The sequence below is a fragment of the Corvus kubaryi genome, unplaced genomic scaffold (assembly GCF_017639235.1).
Source record: "Corvus kubaryi isolate FWS band 111438036 unplaced genomic scaffold, C.kubaryi_AGA036_p1.0 37394, whole genome shotgun sequence".
NCBI classification, from domain to species: domain Eukaryota; kingdom Metazoa; phylum Chordata; class Aves; order Passeriformes; family Corvidae; genus Corvus; species Corvus kubaryi.
Window position 1 is genome coordinate 15,217,683 of NW_024581133.1, and position 25,014 is coordinate 15,242,696.

General features: G+C 39.1%; 1 protein-coding gene across 10 annotated transcripts in view; it reads right to left on the minus strand.

The window, feature by feature from the left end:
- The window catches only part of TRPM1 (transient receptor potential cation channel subfamily M member 1), a 91,368-nt gene that overhangs the window by 12,413 nt on the left and 53,941 nt on the right, over positions 1–25,014 (minus strand). For 4 of the 10 annotated variants that reach the window (XM_042038952.1, XM_042038953.1, XM_042038945.1 and 1 more), the window contains 19 exons: positions 24,413–24,537; positions 23,561–23,732; positions 20,962–21,136; positions 19,329–19,452; positions 17,480–17,552; positions 16,550–16,650; positions 14,851–15,024; positions 14,050–14,184; positions 13,716–13,766; positions 12,882–12,917; positions 12,077–12,217; positions 11,436–11,465; positions 8,652–8,941; positions 7,879–8,107; positions 6,291–6,413; positions 5,825–5,956; positions 3,694–3,822; positions 3,126–3,377; positions 2,381–2,573 (listed from right to left, as the gene is read on the minus strand). In XM_042038952.1, coding sequence (XP_041894886.1) covers positions 2,381–2,573; positions 3,126–3,377; positions 3,694–3,822; positions 5,825–5,956; positions 6,291–6,413; positions 7,879–8,107; positions 8,652–8,941; positions 11,436–11,465; positions 12,077–12,217; positions 12,882–12,917; positions 13,716–13,766; positions 14,050–14,184; positions 14,851–15,024; positions 16,550–16,650; positions 17,480–17,552; positions 19,329–19,452; positions 20,962–21,136; positions 23,561–23,732; positions 24,413–24,537 — 2,685 coding nt within the window. The remainder of the gene's footprint in view (positions 1–2,380; positions 2,574–3,125; positions 3,378–3,693; positions 3,823–5,824; positions 5,957–6,290; positions 6,414–7,878; positions 8,108–8,651; positions 8,942–11,435; positions 11,466–12,076; positions 12,218–12,881; positions 12,918–13,715; positions 13,767–14,049; positions 14,185–14,850; positions 15,025–16,549; positions 16,651–17,479; positions 17,553–19,328; positions 19,453–20,961; positions 21,137–23,560; positions 23,733–24,412; positions 24,538–25,014) is intronic. The other 6 variants (XM_042038948.1, XM_042038944.1, XM_042038946.1 and 3 more) reach the window with 3 other exon arrangements.

Below are 25,014 nucleotides of genomic sequence, written 5' to 3' on the forward strand. Positions count from 1 at the left end.
AGGAAAAGTGTTACCAGCAAATTAAGGGAGGTAGTTATTCCCCTCTACTCAGCTCTGGTGAAACTGTATCTGGACTTGTGCGTCTGGTTCTGGGCTCCCCCACAGAAATCAGGCATGGACATACCAGAATACTCCAGTCATGGGCACAGAGGTCATTGGACTATCTGACAAATAAGACAAGACTGAGAAAGCTGGAATAATTTAGTCTGGAGAAGGTCAAGGAGATCTTACCAGTGTTATAAATACTTGATGTTGTGTGGGAGAAAAGAACACAGGGCCAGACTCTTCTCAGTGAAAGGAGAAGCAGCAGTGGGCAGTGGGCAAAAGTGGAAAGACGGGAAATGCCATTTAAACCGGGTTATCCAGAGAGGCTGCACAGTCTTCATCCTTCAAGATACTGTAAACATGACTGGACAGTCCCTAAGCAATCTGGGATAAATGTAATTTACCCTGTTTTGATCAGGAAAATTCAACTGTATGATCTTGAAAGGTGCCTTCCAAGCCCAGCAAATTTTGTGACTTGTGATCTCCAGATTACACCCTATCCTCAGAGAAGCAACTGAAAAAGTCCAACTACCTTCTACCAGAGGCACAGTTTGATGTAATACTTCTTCCATAAACTGTTTACACCCCTGGGCCTTGCCAAAGCCACACATTAGCACTTGAGTCAGCCCATAGCCATCACTCCCCAGTGACTTCTGAGGCTGCTTTTGTGGTGTGTTTACAGAGAACCACGGACAGATTAGAGTAAAAATTTCTTGCTGAAAGCAAAAAGACCTTCAGGAGTCAGTCCATAGACTTCCACACAGAAGAAATGTACAGAACAATTCTAAGGCAGTGAGAAGAATGCCTTGCATAGCCAGAATTATTTTAATATTAAAACAACTCAAACTCACACACTTCCAAGTTAGTTTATGGTTAGGCTACTGACACAGCAAAGCTTCTGACCTGGGAAGGAGCAAGTAGATCAACTTGCACAATCAGAAAGCCTGAACCTTTTGTCCTGTGAATCCTTTGCACTGCTGAAGAAAGATTTCCAATTCAAAGCACGCTGAGTATATAACTGAAAAATGACTGGAAGCATGAGAGAAGCCTGGGACATCTCTTACACTAAAGAGATGGCTGGCAAGGTGTTAGTTTTGATTTATAAGGAAATCAAACTGTCTACACTGGCAAACATTCTTTGTTCAAACTGAAGTAGGATTTGAATGCACATAGTGAGATAAGGGATAGCCTGTTACAGTCACTTCTTCTCCATGGGAGAATTGTCCCACTTGTGAGCCAGGATAAGCTCAGGATCTTTCATGTGCACCAAAACTGCAGTATCAGACTGCAGATGACTGGCTTGACCTTTCATTTGTCAAGAGTAAATTACTGTACCCTAAATTACATTAATGAAACAAGCATTCATTTGGAAAACAAAGTTGATCTGATTGTACACTGTTCAGAAACAGACTAATGACACTTTATTCCTTTCTAAACAATTGAAATACACTTTAATGACATTTGGTATAAAAGCTTCTTGTGATGATGCATCTTTATGTTTTTGAACTTAGACCTCCAGGTTTTTCAGCCTTCCACTTCCCTACCTGTCAGTATATGCAGGTGACTGAAATAACACATACACAAAGCTAAAACAGCAGCTTGTATCATTTCAGATAAAGTGCAAACTACATGATACACACTAGAAGAGGCCAGCTGCACATTGGACTGTTGTACAAATTTCAAATATTAACACAAAATTAGCAGTAACAGGACAGTTTCCACCTCCTTTAAAATACCGACAGCTATTTTTTTAAACTAAGCAGGTTTTCTATAGGAAAGGCTATTTCCACATCCAAAGCTAATCAAGTGGAGCTGGCTTTTTTTGCTTTGTTTTCCCATAGGTGTAGAAAAGAACAACATGAATGATTCATGAAATGGAAACATTTCTGAAAGCAGACAGATGTATGACTGGGAGTAAAAATGTATGAGCTCACTGCCTGTGAGTTGGAGATGAAAGGATATGTGTATTTTAACCTCCTGGGCAAGGGATTTATTTTTTTTCCTCTTTTGTTGGAACTGACTCTTAGTAAACCTTTGGATGAAAAGAGCATTTCAGAATGATCTCTGTTGATCCCTGCAAGTAAACAGAACACTTAACACTGCCACACTCTTGGACCGGAGAATATTCCAGACTACATCGCTTTCTGTGTTAATTGAATTTGAATATAAACCAAGAGACCAGACATGCAGGTGGGGAACAGAATATTGTTCCGTCTCAGGTCTGCCACAAGAAAACAACAATATAATCATAAAGTGAAAATACTATTTCCAAATTAAAAACAGTCTTTAATTTGGATCTGATCATCTGCCTCAGAAACAGGAAACAGACTCTTACTATGAATTCTACTCTTACGGTCTATCTGGTCAGCGAACACCTCTCCGTAGATCATCCAGTAGGGCATGTAGAAGATGTTGCGAGCCAGTCTCCAGGAGGGTTCCTCGTCTGGGTGCAGGATAGCCTGGCGGGCTACTCCAAAGCTCATCAGAACCACAAGCATGATGACCACAAAGTACAGCATGTCAATCATCTGCATGGAGAGACCACAGAGAGGCTCTCAGCACCACCAGGGAGCACAGTGGTACCAGCAGGTCTGTCTGCCAGCATGCATTACAGCAAACAAGAAAATAGCAAGAGAGAATCTTTTTGACATTATTCTTTAAGGACTACTCATGAATTAAGCATACATACAAATGCAGAGAAAGCAGTTACTTAAAGGAATACCAGATTATATTTAAAAATACTTAAAATGCTAAAATCTTTGCTATCCCTGCTCTCCTTTGCATCAAACATGCTATGCTGTGCTTTCAGCACAGACCTCCTCTGTGGTTGCAAAGAAATGATACAATCATTGCTATACCATCTCCTGTGCACAGCAAATGGTTTTCTGGATGATCCTGCTGTATCTGCAATCTGTTGCATGAGTATAACATCTTGTGTGTGTGTGTGAAATTCACATGGCAACTTTTCACAGGCTTTATTCAGAGTCCTACTTGATGGAAAACCTCTTTTTAAACCAGAATGGAATTTAGTTTCCCATGGAGTTCTTAAAGACATAATTTATAGCAATTTAGGCACTAACCATCTTTCCAATCATCATGACGTAAGGTCCCAGATATTTGTTCACACCAAAGATATCTAGTACTCTAATGTACCAGAAAATGATATCTACGCAGTAAATCACTCTTCCATAACCCATGTAAGGCTGGTTCTGCAGGCGAAGAATCGCTCCTACGATAAATACTGAAATAGCCACCAGGTCAGTAATATTCCAGTATTCCTGGAGCCAAACTTTGACTTTTTGGCTCAACTTGCCAGGCTCTGACATCAGAATCTGAAACAAACAAACAAACATACAACAAAGAAATAATTAGAAAAAACTCCAAGTTACATTTTTGTAGTAATGGTCATGAAAAAAGACCAATCTTGTCATATTCAATAGGTATCTGAGGCCCCCTCCACTGTCAGCAAAATTTGTTTCTAGCAAAAGTATTTTTAGTTATTAGTGTATTTTAGAATATGACACTTCTCTCTCCTGTATGGCTCCTCAATCCTGTGCACAAATCCATGCCATTATAATCTCTATGATCTCTTCAAATGAGCGAGCTTCTTTCTAAGGATTATGAGATGTTGGTATGGTCAGGCTTTACCTCTCTGACTTTCTCCAAAGCCAATGTCACAATGTAGGAGATGACAATCCATTCCTGGACTGATGGCCACCGTTCCATCCGCACCAAGATGATGTAATTAAATAACATCAAGTAACCAAGGTATGATATCTGCCAAAAAAGAAAAAACCCTTTATGGACTCTAGGTGACGGATCCTAGGATCCTTCCAAATTAGGCAACGTTCAATTACTTGAGATGACTTACACACACACACACAAAAAACCCCAGTCTCCACTAATCTCCATTACAAAGTCCTGGATTATTGGTGTAAGCCAATAGAGCTAACACTCAGTTTTCTATAACGACTGGTGTAAATGCCAAACTGGTGGTGCTGGTGTCTCCAAGCCATACAGCAGCCTTTGGTGACCAGCCAAACTAAAAAATTCTGAGACCTTTGATATCCAGACTTAAGAAATCAAAAAGGATTCAATGACTTTGCAGGGAAAAAAAACCTGGAAGCAAAACAGTAACAAACCAGAAGATATTTCAGGGAGAAAGTGGAGTTTTCTAAAGAATGGAATATTCAGTGTGAAATGTTTATCCACCACTCAAGGCAGGTATAAGGCAGAACAGGGAGTAAAGCTTTGAGCAGCACTTGCCTGGAGGGGTAGGGAAAATAAAGAGCCATACATCCCACTTGCTTTCTCACTCTGTAATGATGTGGTTGAGCCCATCTAGGCGGAATACACTCTTCAGCTGAAGCCAGAGGCATACAAACTTCTTTTATCAGTCCCTCTTCCTACTCTTGTTACTTAAACCCATCTAGATGGACAGTAGGTTTGCAAGTGTTTTGGTTACTTTAAGTAGCTCCCAGTCTCAGGAAGAAGTTTCTTGCTGAAGCCTAACTCAGTAAGAGCAGGGAAGGCTGCATCTGTTTCAGAGAAGAAACACCAGACAGAAGGCAGTCAAATGCTCTTAGCTGAGGGGCCTGATAATGCATGAAAGCAAAGCCCCCTTAGCTCTGTTCCCTAATAATTTTGCAAATAAGCACATTCATAGGAACCTGTGTGTTGAGGCTAAGTGTGAAATATTCAGCTGCTGAAGACCCTTACTTGCACAAGTAAAAATATTTCCTCCTCTGCAGGAAGCAGGCCTGCTGCAATGCCCTCCACACTGGCACAGCCATGGGCCTCCAGCAGCTAAAGGAATCACAGACGCTGTGGAACATATGATCTACACAGCTGAATTATCTCATTTGTTGAAAGAAGCAAAACCAGCAATTCCAAAGCATTCTAAACCAGGCCCTTTGTGCCTGGGGCTTTCTTAGTCTACTAAAATGTAATTTCTTTGCACTGTAAAACCATGTTGAATATTTTTCTTTGAAATTAAATAGGAATTTCACTTTTAAATTATTAACTCAGGCAGCAGAAAGGGATCAATATATTGTTTTGTGATTAATATGTGCTAAAACTAAAAACCTACATATTATTATGACCTATCAGGTATCAGGCATCCTACTTTTGAACAGGTAAGAAACCGGTATCTCTTTTACAGGGGAAACACAAAATTTATGAGCAGTAGCACGAATATATATTCTGTTTTATTGTAACAGTTTAACACCAGATAATTCTTGATGCAATAAATTGAAAACTATATGCATGTCAAAAATAAGTATTTGACTCTAGACTGGTTTAATTGTTTTAATAAAAGTACCTATTAAGTCTTAGCAGACTGGGATCTGTGCTTCCATCTAGGCTGCACCCATCTGAGCAACAGGGCAAATGGTAAGCAGTGATACTATAGGGTTACTTCTTGGGTTCTAAAGGACATTTCAATGCAGAACAGGACCCAGGACCTTTAAAAAGCAGAAGAATCCAGCCTAGTTTGGATTGAGTGACTGGATTGTGGAGCTTGCACTTAGTTTGGTGTATCCCACACAGAGCCTCCTTCACAGCACATAGGAGCTTTAGAGGCTGACAACATAAGCTTCAGTTGTTCATTCTGTTTCACTGTCCGCATTTTTCTCTAAATAAAGGGCGTGCTTTACTCATCAGGTTCCACGAAAGTCAGTAAAATATTTATTTATTTATTATATGGTTATTACTTTTTCACTGGAATCCTTTCAGTTTCACAGGTGTGAGAAAAACTATCAGTTTAACTATCATGACTTACTGTGTAGAACCAAAATTTTACGATAGGTGCGTTATAGAACTCATAGATCTTTGTTCCAATTGGAAGGCTCTGTTGTTTTTTCTTTCCATTCTCTTCATCCCCTTTTCGGGAGCCTGTATCTGCATTTGCATCCTGGAAGACCAAAGTTGTCAGATTTCATCAATATACAGCAGTAAAAATAGTAACTTTTCCTCAACCACAGCCTCAGCCAAGTGTTAACTACGCAGGGATTCCCCTGAGCAACAGACCTCTTTAAAAGAGTATATAAATAGAATTCCATAAATTCATGGAACTACACAGACACTTCATGTGCTCTGAGAATTCAGTCTATGCACTCCAAACTTCTTCACTCATCCCACAGAGGCAGTTGAGATTTTAACCTGAGTGAGCTACAGCATAATCAGAAAAGTCAGAAAAATGAGCACTCTTGAGATATTAGAACTTTCTAATAATGTCCATTACTGACCGCATTTTCCTCCTCCTTTTCCTTGCCTTCCTCATTTTCTTTTGACGTCTGGTAGGAATAGTCATCATAACTCCGATACTCTAGGAAAAGGATGGTGGGAGGGAAGAGAATTCCCATTATAACCTGTAAACAAGAAAGAATTCAACTCAGTATTTGTTTTCATTATGGATTTCATAACAAGGTAGGTCCCAAACCAAAATTTTCCTTTGTATAGTATTCAAGATATTCTGCCATCCTCAAGCCTAAAAAAAATGAGTAAGTACTTAAGAGGCAATGGCAATAAGGTATTGCATAAATATGTCACCCTGGAAAGCCTCCCATCTCCACAAATACTCTGCAATTAAGAAATTGTGTTCCAAAACTAGTGTGCAGAGAAATGTCATGGAATGGACACAGTGGCAGTTAGAAGAGGCCTTCAGGTTTGTTACTGGAGTTTATAGTTACTTCAGTCACCTACTATACTTAGTTTTAATAGTTAAAAAACCTATGAAAGGTAAAAGAATCTTTGCAGATTGCACTGGGAGAATTCTCTTACTATATGAGATTGCTTAGATACAGAAATACAAGCCAAAGCATAGAAAAGGAGCAGCTAAAAGAAGGCAGGTAATGAAACTAGAACAAACATCAGAAGGTTGATTAATTCATTGGAGAAAAGAAAGGAAAATTAAATAAACAGATTTAGAAAGTACCATGATGCAATGTGAAAGGCAAGACAATTGCCTGAAGATTTTAAACAGGTTTAAGAGGGAGATATGGAAAAGTGGAAATAAACTGAGAATGGCAGAGACAGTACAATGTGTATGTCAGCAAACTTGGGAATCTGACCTGGGAGGACAGATACAGCACTGTCAGTACGGGGGATTTAAGGAAATAAGGAGGTGAGCAGGATGGGCCTCCATATGGGTGACAGCAACTGCTTAAGTCAACAAAGAAAGGATTATATTCACATAAAAACACACACAAGCAAACACTGCTCTGCTTTGTTAGCATTGACTCACTCGTGTTTCTCTTCTGTGAGAGCCCCCTCACATTACTTGTCTTTTTGTAAATCAAACAATTAGGAAATATTAAAATCAGTAAGGGAGACTGCATCATCAAATCACAGAAGCAGGAAATAAAAATCACATGGTTTCACACAATGCAATTGCACAGATTTCACTCTTTTCAACACTGAGTCTCAACAGTGTCTTCTGGTACGATATTAAGCAATATAAGAAGCATGTGTCCACATCTGGTTCATTTTATCTCTATTCCCATTGCATGGACCCCTAATGATATTTTTGCTTGTATCCCACTAACTTTTAATAGAAGGAATATGTTCTCATTTAACAAATCTCATGCTTTATTGAAAGCTGCAACTTCTCTCTCAGTTTCCAGTCATGTTAAGTCTTTCATGGAGTTATATTTTCCTTTGTCATGGTGTAATGTTTCTCAGATATCCTGAGTTTGGAAACAAAAGAAATTAGCTTTAAAACAGGTATGTTCTTAAAACATCTCTAAGTAAGCCATTTTTTCTATGCAAACACTGTGTATAACAAAGTGCTCCATGCAACAAACTCTCTTTGGAAATGATGCAGAACAGAAATACCTTCAGGCCGGGGTTTTTCCGCATGCGCAGTCGCCCCATCCACATGTCTGTTAGGAGCATCTGGCTGCAGGTGTGAGCAATGAAGTCCCTGTGTTTAGCTGCCACAGCCAACTTCAGGCAGGTAGAATTACTCCAGTTTTTCAGTTCATAGGTCAGCAGTTTCATGGCAATCTGCTCATCATGTTTATAGGACTGATCCAAGAGTTCAACAGCCAGCTGGCCAAAATCTCTGGAAGATACAAGATAAGATCAGTGAAGTTTGACTTAGAAATCTGTTTGTTTTGGGGTTTTAGCTCTGTTCACTGGGCATCATGTTTATCCACACACATGTATAGTGGCAAGAAGAACTGATCTCAAGCTTGATCTGGGACAGTCTACAAAAGTTCCAAACAAACTGTTAGTGAATAGAGGGAATTCACTTAGACCAGTAACATCTTAAAGGCAGTTTAGATCTATCATCAGATATTCCTTAATTTATGTGAGTTAAATTACTAAATTCTGAAAATAACTTTGTGAAATAAAACTAGCTAGTTTTACAGAGAGAAGCTGAAGAAAGAATGCATTCTGTCTGAAAAAATGCAAGTCTTCTCCTTGCTAGCATTGCCTTCCTTGAGATCCCAAGACCATATTTTGCCTTGTCTATAGTTGGTAAATTGGCTCCAAATGGCACTCTGTGAAACTACATTCTAGAAATGAACTGCACTTAACTAGAAGTAACGCATCTCAGCAAGCTTGTATCAAATAGACATAAAATCTGCTCTCTGTCTACTAACTTTGAGTTGTTGTCCAGATCCTGAGAGATGTCATCCACCAGCTCACTCTCAGAAGACTCATGGGCCATAGACTTGTAGAGTTTACAAGCCACAAGTGCCTTGGCCATGGATTCCTCCCCTCGCTGCCAAAGGAAGAGGGCCATCTTCTGCCGTTTCATAAGCACAGCCCACACCATCAGCTCATGAAAGGGGTACTGAAAGCGGCTGACTTCTGGGTCATCCACATCAATATCAATCTCTTCCTCCTTTTTTTTCTTTTTCTTCTTCCCTTTGGTGGGAGGCTCATCATCCTGGGAAGAAAAGAAGAAAAATTATTCCCATCAGTTTCTAATAGCTCACCTGACAACAGCACCATGCACGGAACAAGTACTGAGAGGACACATTAATATTCCAAGTTCTAATTTGGTTTTGGTGTTTGCTACAATGAATGCAATAGGACAGAGCATGCACTGGGCAAGCACACACAGACTCATATTTTATTCAGGGTGCTGTTTCTTGTACACATAATTACAAGTAACCCATCCTGGAAAAGTGCAGTAGAACCCCTTGGTACCGAAGGCATCCCTTCACACTGCATTGTAAACAGATCTCTACTGCATGTGGAATTGCACAGGCTGGTCTGCAACAAATTAATACTTAATTAATTCCTCTGCAGTGTCAGTGGGGCTTTAACAAAGCTGAATTCCCTATGGATAGGCTCCACTGTAATTTCTGATTCCATCTGTCTCTGTCTATTCCTGCAAAGCAGTGCTGCACATCTTACAGGTACTTTTCAGACTGACATGCAGGTCATGGCAACATGCAAAAGGCAAGGACAGGCACACAGCACCCTTAAGAACAGCAAGATACTAAAGAGAAGTCTTCACCTTGGAATAAGCAATCTCCTCTTATGTATGCAGTGCACACGGAAGGTACTAAGTATCCCATTTCTTAAAGGGATAGGGAGGATAGACCATTACTACAGGAACCAAGATGGAAGTAACTGAAGGGAAGTAGTAACAATGAAGCAGGATCCTGAAGGGAGAAAAGCCATGATTGGGAAAATTAGGGTTTAAAAAATGTAGGAAGAACATTGCATATATAAGTGTAGAGAGAACTCATCATCTTTGTAGATCTTGATTCGAGTCTCAGAAGCCGATTACAGGTAAAAGAAATTGCTATTTGACAAAATCAGTTCTTGTTCAAGCAAGCTCAGCATAATGTACTATGCATAATGCATTTTTCAACAAAATGTGAACTTAAATCCAAATTCAGAGTTCAGCCACCCACCCCAAGTTTCCAAAGATGACTCTTCAGCTCAGCAATTGAACATCTACTTCTTCAGCAGTTTTAAGAACTGCAAGTGGTGACCTCTGTCTTCTATGAAAAATTCAGGGGTCATTAATTGCACTAAGTATTGACCATCTCTGAAGCAGAGGACATAAAATCTCAGATGGAGGACCAAAAATTAGGTCCTCTACACACTAGGAAAATCAAATAAAAACAAACCCCTGTGTAAGACAGAAAGTGCTGAGGAGTCTAAACTTCTGTTTTAGAGCTGCTAACACTGGAAATGAAAAAAACCCAACCCAACCACATGGAGTCACAGCAATTTACTGACCACTTCAGCAAAGACATGTAAATGTTCTTTTAACTTTTTCTTTCTCTTGGAAGAAGGGCTCTACCTGCTGTCAAGTGGAAAGAACACTTCAGTCTGTGCCACATAAAACATTTCTCACTGAAAGAAATAGGAAAATCAAAATGTGCTTTTGGAGAAGCACTGTGATCAATGCTGATCTAAAAGGGTTGCACCTCTGAGGGGCTGAGCTTTTGGCCTTGAGCCAGCAGAAAAAAGGAAGCTAATCAGAGATATTAAACACAACCTCTTTCTGAGGTTCTCTACAGATTTTATCTGTTGAGCAAAAAGCTGTTTATCTGCCTGGGGAAATAAGGGCATTTATGTGTGGGTATGGTTCACATCAATTATAACAAGCAGCATGAACACCTACTGTGTTTGAGCACTATCACAACATTAATAAAATCCCACTTCCTAGAGAAATGCACCTGCCTCTTGGTGTCAGTGCTTTCCTGGTCTATAGTGATTTTATTTTTTCAGAAACAAAAGCAACTACCTCCAAAACAGAGTGAGTTTTTAGGCATCATCCCAGATTTGTTTCTGCTCAATTACGAATTTCTGCAGACACAAGCAATTGATGTAGGGGCTGGACCCAAAATTCTGGATCAGCCGCACTGTTTACAAAGCATGGTGCCATCACAGTAGCAAGGATGTTTTATAGTGGAGGACAGCATCTGACCACCTTAGTTTTCACTTCAGTTCAATGTTTACTCTATGCTAAAACATCGTTAAGCACAGAAATTGTTATTTCATGGTTAAAGGAGATTTCGCCACAAGTAGCACTGCTGGCTTACATTCTCTTTTCAATGGCATTAATGTATACACATGAACAATTAAACCTACGATACGTTCCAACATGAAGCGTGTTATTACGTAACAGTGCTAAAAATTGCCTGAAGACTATTAAGCAGAGCTTTAGGCAGTTCTAAAGATGCTATCCTAAGAAAACGGTCAGAAGTATTTCATACAATGTTTGCAAAATGGAATATTCTGTCTAGTTGAAATTTTCTGTAAATCACAGCAATAATGAAAAAGCTAAGACCAAGAACAGGCACACAGCACCCTTAAGAACAGCAAGATACTAAAGGGAGTCTTCACCTTGGAATAAGGAATCTTCAAAATGAAGAAATGTTTTGATAAAACCAGTATTTTTAATAAATAAAACTTACCTCCATCCCCAGTAGTTTAAGAGCTTTTGGCTGAATATGAAAAAATAGAAAAGAAAATCAGTTAGATGGGAGGAAAATTTGAAACACCAAACAATACCAAGCAAACCCATTTTCATTTACAAATGTACAGCATTTATTATGAAACTTACTGTTATAAATAATTGTACCAGTAATCCTGCAATTAGTTACTCTTCATTTTAACTGTATTTGCAGGAATGCAATGGGTTAGGAAATATCTATCCTGCACTCAAAGGAAAGATTTTTATTCAGACTGAAGAGTTAAATTAATCATTTGATAAACAGTGCTTTGAGAATTAGAATCACCACACGGTCACAAAAGCTCAAAAAAAAAATAGTGCTTCTAAACACACCACAGTTAGAAAGACTTGGATTATAAACTACTGGAATAGGAGGAAATTCACCCCCAGATCAGTGTATTCACTACCTCCCGTCTCCTCACATCCTTTAACACAGATGTCTTACAACTTTCTTATATAACTTCACTCTTGGAGTTTCAACTTCTACCTTGCAGCATTTCTTTAGAATTTCATATGCAGTGTTTCACAAAAACAAAGGAAGAGAGTATTACTTATTTTTTACCATAAGCACAATGGCCATATCCAGAATGAACTCATTCTTACCCTCTTTGGTCCAAATAAATTATTATAAAGAGTCCGAAAACTTTTCCGAGTATAGTTGCAGCGATAGGCTCCACCCATGAGATATTCCAGGACAAGACCAATATCTATTAGGCTGATATGATAATCTGGTGGAAGATTTCCCTACAAAAAACCCCCCCCCACAACTTAATAAGGATTTAGGATAAGAAAACATAGACATAGGTCAAATTGCTCGGCTAGACATACGTCATAATTAAACTGGCATATGGGTATTATTTACAGCCACTGGGTTCAGTCTTTGAACATTTGTACGAAATCATTGGTAACTGATTCACATAATGAAAATTTTTGGGGTCACAGCTTTTTGGTTTTATTGTTAGCAGAACTCATAATTGTGAACAAATTTTCATTTGATTCACTCATATATCACTGTCCATGTAAGTTTACTTTGTTTACAAGGGTTATATTCATGAAATTAAGAAACTTTGTACCAATTATCATTAATCCTGTATAAAAGCATGACAATTTCATGGTGAATATCCTGACATTTATACTTCACATACTTTTTAATGGAAACTAACGTTTCATCATATTATCTACAGTTGAGACTACAATGCAGACCATGATTAATGTGCAGTCCAGAATCAAAGCAAAAGGCAGATTCTAATTTTGGCAGTCACAGCTAAAGCTGGATAATTGTATTGATGCCACTGGAAAAAAACCAGTGCTTCATTGTACAAGCTACATCCTACAGCAATGACTGATTCTACAGCACCACTGAGCAGCTGCTATGATGAAACAATTACATCCTAAGGAAGCACATCACCTCCAAGTTAACCCAACTGAGTCCCCGGGATTGCCGCTGAGGGAGGGAGCATGAAAATACAATGAAAAAGAGGAGAGACAGACAGCAGAATGCAGAGGAACATTAGTAACACTCGAAGTGACAACACGGAATGAGAAAAGTGTTAAACAATGAAGCAGATGAATATGAATTATACATTAACACAGTACTGCATAATTCTCACATCTGAACCTCCCAGGAATAATTGGGAGTTTTCCTTGCAGAGACAAATACAGGCGACTTCATGTAGCTGAATTTTACTGAATAAAACCTTCAAAACCTCAAAGGAAGAGAATACGACAAATCTCACAATGACCCTCCCTATTCACATATAAAGAACAAATTTTCATGTAATGGAAACAAATGAGTAACAAACTTAGGACAGAAGAGATTTTCTCTCAGGTAGAAGTCAGACTGGTGGGAGAAAAGTAACTAGAAAACACACAAGGAAACAAACAAAAGGGAACAAATTTTGCATTCATGGGTGAAGCTTCCAGTTAACCTAGCAGGCCTTCCCTTTCACTCCTCCTCTGTAATGCTGCATTGGGAGCTTCTTGTAGAGAGAAGCATCAACCTAAATCTCAAATGCCATATTACACTATAGGAGCTTAATTTAGTTAACACCTTAGTTTTTAAATTACTAGCACTGCCATACTTGATTTAGACTGATGTCACTGTTTGCCACAGGAAGACATTTAACTTTGCTTTTCTTAACAGCTGCCATCTACTTTCAAATGCCTGCTCCCCCCATGCTATGCTTGCTTTTACTGTTGATTTACATGGCTAATGCAATCACAGAAATATAACACTGCTTACCTTTTTCACATCTCTGACTAGCAAATGCAGCGTATTTGGCGGACCCAGCCTCTGAAACAAAAATAATTCATGATCCATTAGAGCTTCAATTCTTCAGATTTTTGCAAACATGAACGTAATTAGTGATCTGGCACCTTAAGCAGAACTTTAGACAACAACCATGTGCCATCACACCACAGAGGGGTGAAAAGAAGGAACTGCGTTACAGTGAGGAATACCTTTCTAGCAAGGGCTGTGTAATACCCTTTTTATAAACCTTTCTGTGGTGATTCAAGGCACATACAATACAGTGGCAAAGATACCACAGGGCATTTTAGTATTCCTGCTCACTCACAGTATTATAAAGCTCCTCCAGGCGAGGAATAGTCAGGAAGTGCTGCATGTTCACTCCGTTCTCAATAAGCAGTTTCACAAAGTCCACTCGATCGAGGACCAGTGCATCCAGCATAGCCTGCTCCAGGGAATTCACCTGAATAGCAGAATGAAGAATGTTAGACCACATGAGTACAAACGAGTTGGTTGGGTAACAACCACATCCATTTTCACTACTTAGAATATGGACTGAGTTCCCAAATATGTTGATTAGTCTGCAGGTAAAAAGGAATTTAGAAAGTAACATTTTACCCATATGCAAGTGAATAGAGATAGCAGAGTTTTCCAAACCTTCAGCAATATAACTGCAGCTTTCAGTCTTTCAACATGTGGCTTTCAACCATTTTGTTCAGTATTTTTAACTAAACCAGGCATACCATGCTTGACACATTATGTTAAAAAAGGGATTTACTTGCTCAAAAGTAAATAGGAACAAGTGATAGGAACAAGTTAAACTAACACATACACAGGAGGATGATGTTCACTGTTGTTCTTATTTCCTTGTGACAACTGCAGGGAAGAAGATGCTGCACCTCAGTACTAACTTGTACTGTTGAGGTATGGCTGCATGTGGTGCATGTGGGATGAGAGAGGGATTCTTGGCTCAAATACTGAACAGTATTTCTGCAGAATCTACTGCTGATCTTGTGGAAATGTGCAAATGAGTGTTCTACAGAACGAAAGTGTGTATTTTCCTTCTCTCTTTGTATCTCGGAATGAAAAAAAATCTTCAACAGTTTTAATACAAATACTTTCATCTCACCCAGTTCAGGAGTTCAAGTTTTCTTGGGTCTATTTCTTCTTCTGGTTCTTCTTTTGCTTTTCCTCCCTTTTTCTTCCCTTTTCCTTTTCCTCTGCCTGCTTTAGTCTGAGGTACTGGAGATTTCTTCTCCTTCTCAGGAGCTGTACCATCAGGAGCTGTAAGGCTTCCTAAAGGCTGTATTTATAATGCATTAAAGTATTAGAAATCTAATTGATCGTACAGTAACTATTTAATTGCGTACACTCCTACCAAGCTCACCGGCCAGTCACCACTTCTCACATTGAGTCAACTAAAAATGATAATTTATCTAAGTTTAATGGCCTTTTTGCATAGTCACAACTTGACCCTTTTATAAAAGCTGTTATGTCTAACTTAGTAACACTGAAAGTCAAAGCATTGAAGGAGATTGACTGGGGAGGATTTCTCTCAAAAAATAAAATCAGTGTGAGAGGATTGGGACACTTCAGTTCCTTTGCTTTCTCTGAAAGCAGTAGTTGTCAAAATAAATAGCAACAAGAGGTGGACAGAAAGAATTTAACAAGAATGCTGCATGATGCCAAATAGCATCCATACTACAGAGCAGAGAGGAGAGGATGGAGAGCCACTCACTCGTTCATTTCTGTTCTGCAGACAGTATTTCTGTTTATACCTCTGGAGACACTTTTAGTCTTCACCAAAAGTCCTTCCCCTTTCCAACCTATCTTCCCAGGGCAGAGGCACACATTCACCACACTACTTGTTGATGATTTGGAGGCTTAACTTGCTCCAGATGATGCTTAGGTTACATAAACTCCACAGACAAGAAAACTGAATTACAACTACCCGTGCTCTGCACCGACAGCTATGGGACCAAGCCTTTAACAAGGCTTCTTTCCTGGGGTTTTAATAGTCTTAAAAAACTCTCCTCTGCCCAGCTACCACAAATCCATTCAAAAGCCTGGACAAAACTGCAACTGCCAAGTGGCAGCACAGGCTAGTCTGAAAGCAATCTCTATGAACCTGGAATGACAGTGAATCCCAATTGGCTGGTACTGCTTCCACAAACTGCTGCACAGTAGAAGTATGAAACAGGCCAAAGCAGTAACATGCTTCAGCTCTTGGTGGAACCTCTGAATCTAACCACAGTAATATGGAGATTGGGACACTCCATCCAATTAAACATTTGGTAGTAGTTATACTTCATAATCTTTAGGATTATTAAATCCTCTCTGTAAGAGCATTTTCATGAACCTTGGATATTGAAATATCATCACATTACTAGAAGCGAAGGAATAAAACTGCATATGCAGCAACATTTTAAAAAAATTGATTATACAGGCTTCCAAATGAAATAAATCTATCCATTATGCACAGCATGCACATGAATAGTATTCCTTTGTCATTTTATTGCATGGTTTCAAGAAAGATGACTAAGCAAAAAACCCACTGCAATTCTTTCCCTCATTCTTACAGCCCCTTTCAGGCTGCTCTCCTCATGACACTTTACAGTAATTCAGCATCAGATAGCTCACACTGTAAAGCAAAAAACAACAATACAGTGAGACATGAAAGTGGCTTAAATAGAGGATTTTAGTTACGCAGATGAATTGCAGTGTTTCACCATTGCTGCCAGTGCAGCATCAAAATCCAAGGTGTAAATATTACATGACTTAATTTGAAGTACTGACAAACAAAAAGGGCACAGAAAACTTTGTCTTACTGGCCAGTGGTGTCCAAAGACAAAGATCTGGCTCCGTGCAATGTCTACACGATTCCAGGCCAAAGCCAGGCTGAGTTGGTCTGGAGCAGATGCATTGGTACCTAAAGAGAAACACACAGATGTTTCATATTTCACACATGATGAAACAAGACTGGATAACCTTCTGCAGTAACTAGAAAACAGCAAGCCTGGCTCTACATCATACTACCATCAATAATTCTGCCACAAGGCAGTGGATTCATCAAATCAATTTACAGCATCTTCCATTTAACCCATAATCCTAATTTCCAAGGGATTCATGAGATTATCTCCCCCTTTTTTTTTAAAGCTTCCACATAGACTTTTATTCTGATGCTAAAGACAGACATTTAACTCTCCTAAAAGACCCCTCTCAGCTCTTCTGGCTGATACTGTGGATAAGAGTGTAAAAATTCTTCTCTTTATTCCTTAGCTTTGGGGACTCCAGTGATCCCATACTGAGCAAGTATCAACTACTATATAACTTCAGACAGAAAACAGTTGTTTCAGCAAACATAACAAACCTCAAATAAATATGGAGCCTATCCTATTGCTCTAAGGTTCAAACGGAACAATCTGAGATCTGGAAAAATCCAGGTAGCCTTTTATCTTCCCACTTTTTTTTCCCTAACTTTATTAATGTATGCTAGAACTGCAATAGAATGAGCTAAAATATCAGCAGTACAGTTCTTGCAGCACTCTCATCCCAGGCTTTCAGGGAAGGAAAGCCACACAAAACTTTCAATCTAGATTTTATGCTTCAAACTAATCTGAATTTGAACCAAACACGTTCAGGTACTTGTCAGAATCCAAGTAAAGAAATCCAAAACTTAAACATGAAGAGTGAACCTCAGAGTATAGGAATGTCTTCTTGGGATCCTTTTGTGCATCCTAAGTGCTTGGAAAACCCACCTTTGAGGAGAGCAGTTAGGATGGACATCTCAATGTCGTGCTGCCCTTCGGAGCCCATGCGGAACACGGTGATCTAAAGGGCAGCACAAAACCAAACACACAAAATTACAACACAGGAAGGAGAGAGACTAAACATGTGGGTAGAAAATAGAGCAGAATGGTGCACCCTTATTATTTCCTACAACTTAAGATTTTTCAAAAAGTACAGTTCCACTAAATTTTTCTTTGAAATTTAATTTTTGCTAAAGTGTTTAATGAAATTCTTCCAATTATGTTATCCTAAAATATCCCTGCATTAGTAAACATGACAAACTTGATGAAAATCTTCACCAAACCTGTGAATTTTAAAAAGTGGTGATGCAAAAAAAAAGTGGAATTTTAAAAACTGCCATGCAAAACTGATTGCTTTCTGATGGTTCTATTACTTTCCAGTAGTAATGGAAATGGAACTGCTAGTTACCCAAGATAATTATCATAGCCTCCTTTTATTGATGATAACACTCAAACATTTTTTAGTTGCAGGATGTGTTACATATGACAATCAAAAAACCAGAACCAAATAAAGAAAAGCAATTATTTATAGTCCCATTTGCTTCGTTCAGTCCATTACAATTCAATGATTTTTAAAATAGTGATTAATGTAAATCTTAGCCATTTAACTACATATTAGAAGATTAATAATTTAGAAGCATAATAACCAAATGTTAACAAAGTTAATACCGAATGCAGACCAAAAAACCCCAAATGTTTCATTTTCCAGAAGTAACCATTCACATTAATTACTGAGAATAGCAATTTTCTCAACAGTTAGAATATATTTTGCATAAATGCAAAGCTACATGACATTAGAAAAACTATAGAAAAAACATTACTAATTAACAAGAACAGACAAAACTATCAACAGAAAACCATAACCATAAATCTGCTTAGGCTGCACAGCCCGTGTCTGAATTTTGCTGAGTAAACCAGGCCTGCTCTGATGCACATTTTAAATTCAAGACAGTCTGACTAAGGCAGCTGTGAGCTCTCTTCTCTCAACCAATTTTTCTAGGAAGGCTGACTCTCTTTCAGTCAGCTTATCAGAGTCATGTTTATTACCAACCTTACTTCTAATGAAGTTGTATGTATGGAACTCACGTTGGCTTCATATTTATAAAAATTCACTGAAACAATTAGTCAAACACTCAAGGATTCATTTTGCCTGCAAAGGCACAGTGAACACAATTTCAATACACTGCTTCCAGATGACAGATGTGAATATCAAAGACTTTTTTTTCCTGAGCACACTTTTCTCTGCAGCTGGGATATGGGAGACAGGCAGGAACCTAAGCGAGTGGTACAGCACACAGAGCAGACCTGCAGCAAACCAGGAGCAAGAAAGGGTGGGATCTTCAGGAACACAATGTTTCAGTTGCTTTTGAAAGGCCTGAAAAGTCCCTTTTCCTGGAAGGAAAGGCTGTTAAAGAGTAACTATGTCAGAAAACCAAAACTGTGTTGACGCACTCTGAATGCTGCTTGCTCCTACGAACCTTTTCTTCAATTATCTTTACTTTCTGCAGCTGATCTTGGGTTTAGTGCATTTATCTCAGTGTCTTCGTCTGCCTTGCTGAAGTCTGTGGAAAAAGATTCCTATCATTTTACACAGGAGAAGAATCTGAAATTTGGTTTTGAGGCTCTCCAGAAGATGGAATCCCTTCTTGGCCTATGCTTATGAATGAATGTGTACATTTAATGGACCTACATGGAAAAAAAAAGTTTAAACCATAACCCTGTGAAAACTGCACTTGAAAGTACTCTGTGAAGTTTGGTTATAGAAATTACTTTTGTGAACTACTTTTAGGAAACTTACAAGTTCTTTTTTTTTCATGCACTCCATAAGAATGACGAACAGCTGATGAGCTTGATTCCTGTTGTAGTTAAAGGTTTTCTGGATGGTAACTAGAAGCTGGTCCCTAAGAGATTCATTTATTATCCTGAATGAAAAATGAGACATAAAAGAAGACATTGCCAGAATGAATAAATATTCAGAAGGCCTGCTGTTTAAGAAACAATAATATACAGGTATTCCTCTTATATATCATAGATACAGTTCTGTTAACAAGTTCAGTCTTCAGGATTTTATCACTAGGCCTTACAGGACCCCTACCTTTGCTTCTAAATGTTCCAAGTCCCTTTGCATATAGCTAAAAACCCAAAAATACTTCACATTTCTGATATATCACCTTGGTTATTGTCTCAAACAGAGGACTAAACTTGCTAGTGCATCTGAAACCTCATAACACCCAACTGAGAAACAAATGAACAATCCAAAAGATAATTAAAGAAATTAGATTGAAAACATCCTAGAAAGGTCAGAAATGCTTGATCTCCCAAAGCAATATGAAACAGCCCTTCCATTTCCTAATAAAACACACGCATTTTCAGATTATGGCAAACATTACTAGCAGGTCTGTGAGAGATGCAGTAGAATTCAAAGTTCACTGTGAGAAAATGATTGGAGTGACAAAAATTCTCATTATAGACCTGCCTTACTAGATGAACACATTTATCTTAACATAATTATTGGAGAAGAATTTGGACACTGCATCATATGCACTGGGAGGGAAAGTCATGCAGTGAGCACATCTCAGACAGACTAATCCTGATAAGCTCTTTCAATTGCCTATGAGCTGATAGGAAGAATGAATAAGAAAGACAAAAAAAAAAAGAGCAAAGTTTGATCTAAACTAAGGAACCTTGTTAGACAGAAAGGAAAAGAAAGTTGCTGAATCATAAATACTGTTGGTGCAATTGAATATGTGCTATGTCTAAACACCAACAAAATCCAGCATAAGAGCTGCTCTCCTAATTCAGCAAGTAACATCCACACTGCTTGCAACACTACTCGTCTGCTTAGTATTTAATCCAAGCTAAGCTTCAACTTCAGTCAAGTAAACAGGCTCTATCTTCAGCACAAGACAGGTATGCCATACCCTAATTAGGACAATATACTAGGTGGTTGCCTGTAAGGCAAAAGCAAAACAATGAAGGAAGCCCAACATTTCCTCAGCTGGTCTGGCACACTGGGACAATGAAGTTCATTCACACAACACAGCAGAATCAGGCAGCACAGATTTTGCAAATCCATGCACTAATTAACCTCAGCCTTGGCCTGAGGAAAAGAGTTACTCCTGGGAACTTGTCCTTGCTTCTACCATGCCCAACCCCACACCAAGTATAGTGCAGCAAACCCTGATGGAGCTTGTACAACAGTGTGCTGACTGAGAAGGAAGCTCATTTCGAAGGACCATCCCATGCATTCAAAGTGGCAACAACTTCTATTCATTAACTCCAGGGCTGATATCAAACAGGCAACAAAAGCTGACTGACAGCAGAATGCCTCTGTTAGCAGCATTTTGTCCTTGACGGTTTTTTTAAATGAAGCCGTATGAAAGCAAAGCATATATTCCTACACAGCTTTGGTGATGATCTTGAAACCTTACCCTCCTTCTTCTGAATACTTGTGTGCAAATGATAGAATGTCAGATGCTCGCCCGCTGCCATCACAGATCACAACTGGGAGAGGGGGTTCTTCCTGCAGACACTCCAAGACAATGGAGATCACATTGGGACCTCCTTCCACTATGAGCCCAACTACAGGAACACCTTGCCCCAGTCCTGCAAAAAACAGAAGGACAGAAACAAGGAAAAAAAGAAGCGTCATTCAAATATAGCTTAAGAAATTGAAATAAGTGGATGTGATTTCTGTGTCAGAGCATCACTTCAAACCAGAGCCCTTATGAAAAATGATGGCCATTTCAAGGCCAATGTGAGGAAAAACATCCATAAGCTGTTTCATGGCCCCAAAAGGAAAAGAGTAAGATGTCTCTCTGCCCTTGCTTTTACATCAGCTCCATACTGATAACTCATCCACTCAGTGTTGGTGGATGCTTGTAATTTCTCTTGACAGACACCAGGTACAGATAAAGCAGCTAACATGGCTGTCCTGTTGCTTCATCAGCTTCACTGTTACTCAGATGGCTCCCAGCTACTGCCTTTGATGCTTTAACTCTTCATGGGTTACCTATGGGAAGTCTTCAATAAGGTGACATACCTATGCTTATTCCTAAGATAAAAAATGGAATTAGCGTTTTTATCATGAGGCTGAAATGGTTGGCCGATGGAAGAGACGACAGCTGAGCATCCCTTTGCTGTCCCTGCCTCACTGTGATCTCCAGGCATAGGATGACAAAGGGAAGCCCACAGGTCACATGGTCTCAGTAGCCTTGGTCACAAGAAACTTGGGGAAATGAAGGACAAAACATTACCTGAATGCTGACTAATTCCACTATCATAAGCATTTGAATTCAGTTCTTAATCTGTGAAATGACCAGCACTTTATAAAGATGCACTTTTTTTGTTTGGCTGAGAACACGTTCATATTTTCAACCTTGATTCCTCTCTGAAGAACAGGAACACCATGCACAGTAACAGTAGAAGCTTCCTGATTTCCTCCTGCCAGTACACCCCGGCTCTGATAAGGAGGAGTCACAGAGCATGGGCCGGCCTGTGTGTCCATGAAATCTTTAGTGATTCCTCCTGAGATTTCCAGCAGAGGTGCCTGTGCTTGGAGTGATTAAAAAGAAACAAAACAACTCCCTGTATGTTGTTACTAGCAGGTGTGCTGCAGCCCTTCACACAACAGGTTTCTCTGTGTATTTCCAACTTTGCCCTTCTCATGACAACATCAAACACTACCTAAACTGGAGTCAATATCCCCAAGCCCCAGTGGTATTACAAGAAATGACAGAGAACAACTTGTCTCTGGGCCCTGAATTCCTGATCTTCCAAGCCAATGCTCCCTTTTACAGCCTCACAGCTCTGCCAGCACTTCTGCAGAAGACAAAGATGACAAAAGCAGGCTAAGGTGAGCTGTTTCCGTCTGTGGGCAGCAGTACCTGGCACTGCCTCTGTGCTCAAAGGCAAGGGGCAGCATTTTCCTGAGCTATTTCTTAGGCTCACCATTGGCAGAGGGAAGTACTTAGAGACTTCCCAGAACATTTGGATAACCCATGGCTGATCTCTAATTGTGCCTTTTAGCTTTACCTGGCACTCTTGATTTTTCTGCTCTACGCGTAAGAGCACTTAGACCCTATTAGAAACTTTTGTGGAGTTCAACGCAATTGCCATTTTGGATGTTTGTTTTCTCTTATTTTCACAGGCCTACACAGTTTACAGAGGCACCTGTAAGAGGTAAGAAAGGCAACTGGTAGAACTGATGTCAATTCTCCAGTATCTCTTAACTGAAGTGTGAATTCAAAGAATATTAACATTTTTTGGGACCATTTTTAATGAGGGTTGTGAGGATATTTTAAAATAATTTGTATTTTTTTATTTCACCTTTTAAAATTTTTTTTTGCACGTCAATGAAAATATGTCTTTTAAAAGAATTTTTTTCTAAGTAACAATGTTTGAGAAAATTATTTTAGTGAGGCCATAATAACCATAAGCATTTTTAAAACTGGGCAAAACTTTAAATACGAAAGCATTAAGGTGAAATTGTCTTGATTGTCACTAAAAATCAAAATGCCTGAAAAGTTTGTCAGGAAGATCAAAGAATTTTGAGTGTGGTATTTCAAATGAAACAAATCCATATACAAAAGAGAAAATAAAATGCTCATGTGAACATTCAGAATCAGAAATCACTGGGCTGCATAGGATTCCTGTAAACAGGAACTGTAAAAAATCCCCTCATTCTGTGTATTTACTGATGCTTATGAATTCTAGCCTAGAAGTGCAAAAATTCTTTGCGTTTCCCTCAGATTCTCACTGCTTTGAAGCTTCTCCTCACTACTATTTGTCAACTTTTCTTCATCCCTTTATGCAATTCTTACTCCATGCTTTTTCTGCCCTGTTCGATGTGGGCTCTTTCACCACTTATCAGACAGCTCATGTTCTAGTTCAGTCACACAGTCCTGATCACATTTCCACTGGAAAGAGCTGGAAGAAGCCTTTAATTTCCATACTTTTAAGTATTTCAAGCCCTCCTTCCCTCCATTCCTTGAAGATGTTATGTTTACAATTTGCCCCACTCGTACTTACGTGTGTTAATTTTCTGGAGGGAAATGTGTTTTTCCAACTGACGCCGTAACTTTACTTCAGCTCCATATTTACCTAATGTGCCGTTGTCCGCCAGGATGAAGTGGGTGTGGGAACTGTTGAGCACGGAGAGCTTACTTAGAGGGTTTGACATTGTTTGGTAAACTCGTGTTACCTGTGTGTCAAGAGGAGAGATGCATCTGGATTAGAACTAAGAATCAAATGGGAAAATGCTGCACACCACCCAACAGAGGCACACTCAGAGTCTTCTGAGGAAGCAACCCAAGCAAACCTTTATAACCAAAACCAGAGAACTAGAAACAGAGCTTGCTTTTACATTCCAAATCTGAACTCCTGACAGCACTGTTTTCTTTGGAGGATGACAGTCACACTGTGCACTCCCCTGCATGTTCCCCTAAGCTCATTAATGTGCTCTCCTTGTTCATACACTGTGTTGTTACATAATCCTCTTAGTGCATTAGAAAATACATTCTCATTTGGAGTTCCTAGTAATTCATATGCCACTCCAGAGTACCCATCTATAATAAATGCCAGCCTTGCACACATAAAGGCCCTTATGTGATTTACAGAAGTCTCAATGTGCCACACTGAAGTTACTACACAAAACTGTCACCACAGAGAGGTCTTTACTAACGAAAGCAATGGAAACCTCATTAGCTCCATATTTACTTTGAGGTCATAAAAGACAATCTGAGAAATATACTCAAACAACAGCTTTTTTCAAGAAATTGTTAAATTTCACCTTCTAGGCATGCTTTAGAGATGGAAAAAAAATAATACTTCAGAAATATTAACAGTGTATTTTGTTACACAGCTGTTTCCTTAAACACTTACATCTTTTCCTATTAGATCTTCCTTGTTTTCTACAATGCCCCACGGTGCAATTCCTATGGCACATATTCGTCCTCTGGATTTGGAAGAATGATCTTTCAGGGCATCTCCCACATGACGAATGACACCTATAGTTACAATTAATTTAATTCATTTTTGGCACTTTAGATTGATCACTAAACAACAGAATTTTCTTCTTGCCTCTCACAGAGATACTGGGCTGCTTTCACTACTAAACTGGTATCTCTACAGTAGAACATGCAATGCAGACAAAACCATGGTTTTATTTTGTAATGGTTGTGAGTAAATCCTATTACCTTCTCACGACATTGTGCTGAATTCAGTGAAGTCTGTGAAAGACTTACCCAGTTACTAACTTGCCACAGTGTAATCTGTATCCTTGTCCATCTCGACATATGTTGTTCAGTGGACACAAACCATGACATCAGGAAATACACTTTCAGTAATAGAAAGATCTTTGTACAAAAAAACCCCACAAGAAGCTAAAGCTTGGCAAATATGGAGTTGGAAACTTCTTAATTACAAGGATAACCAAGCACTAAAAAAAGTGTTTTAGAACTAGTGGTAGATTCCTTGCTACTGAA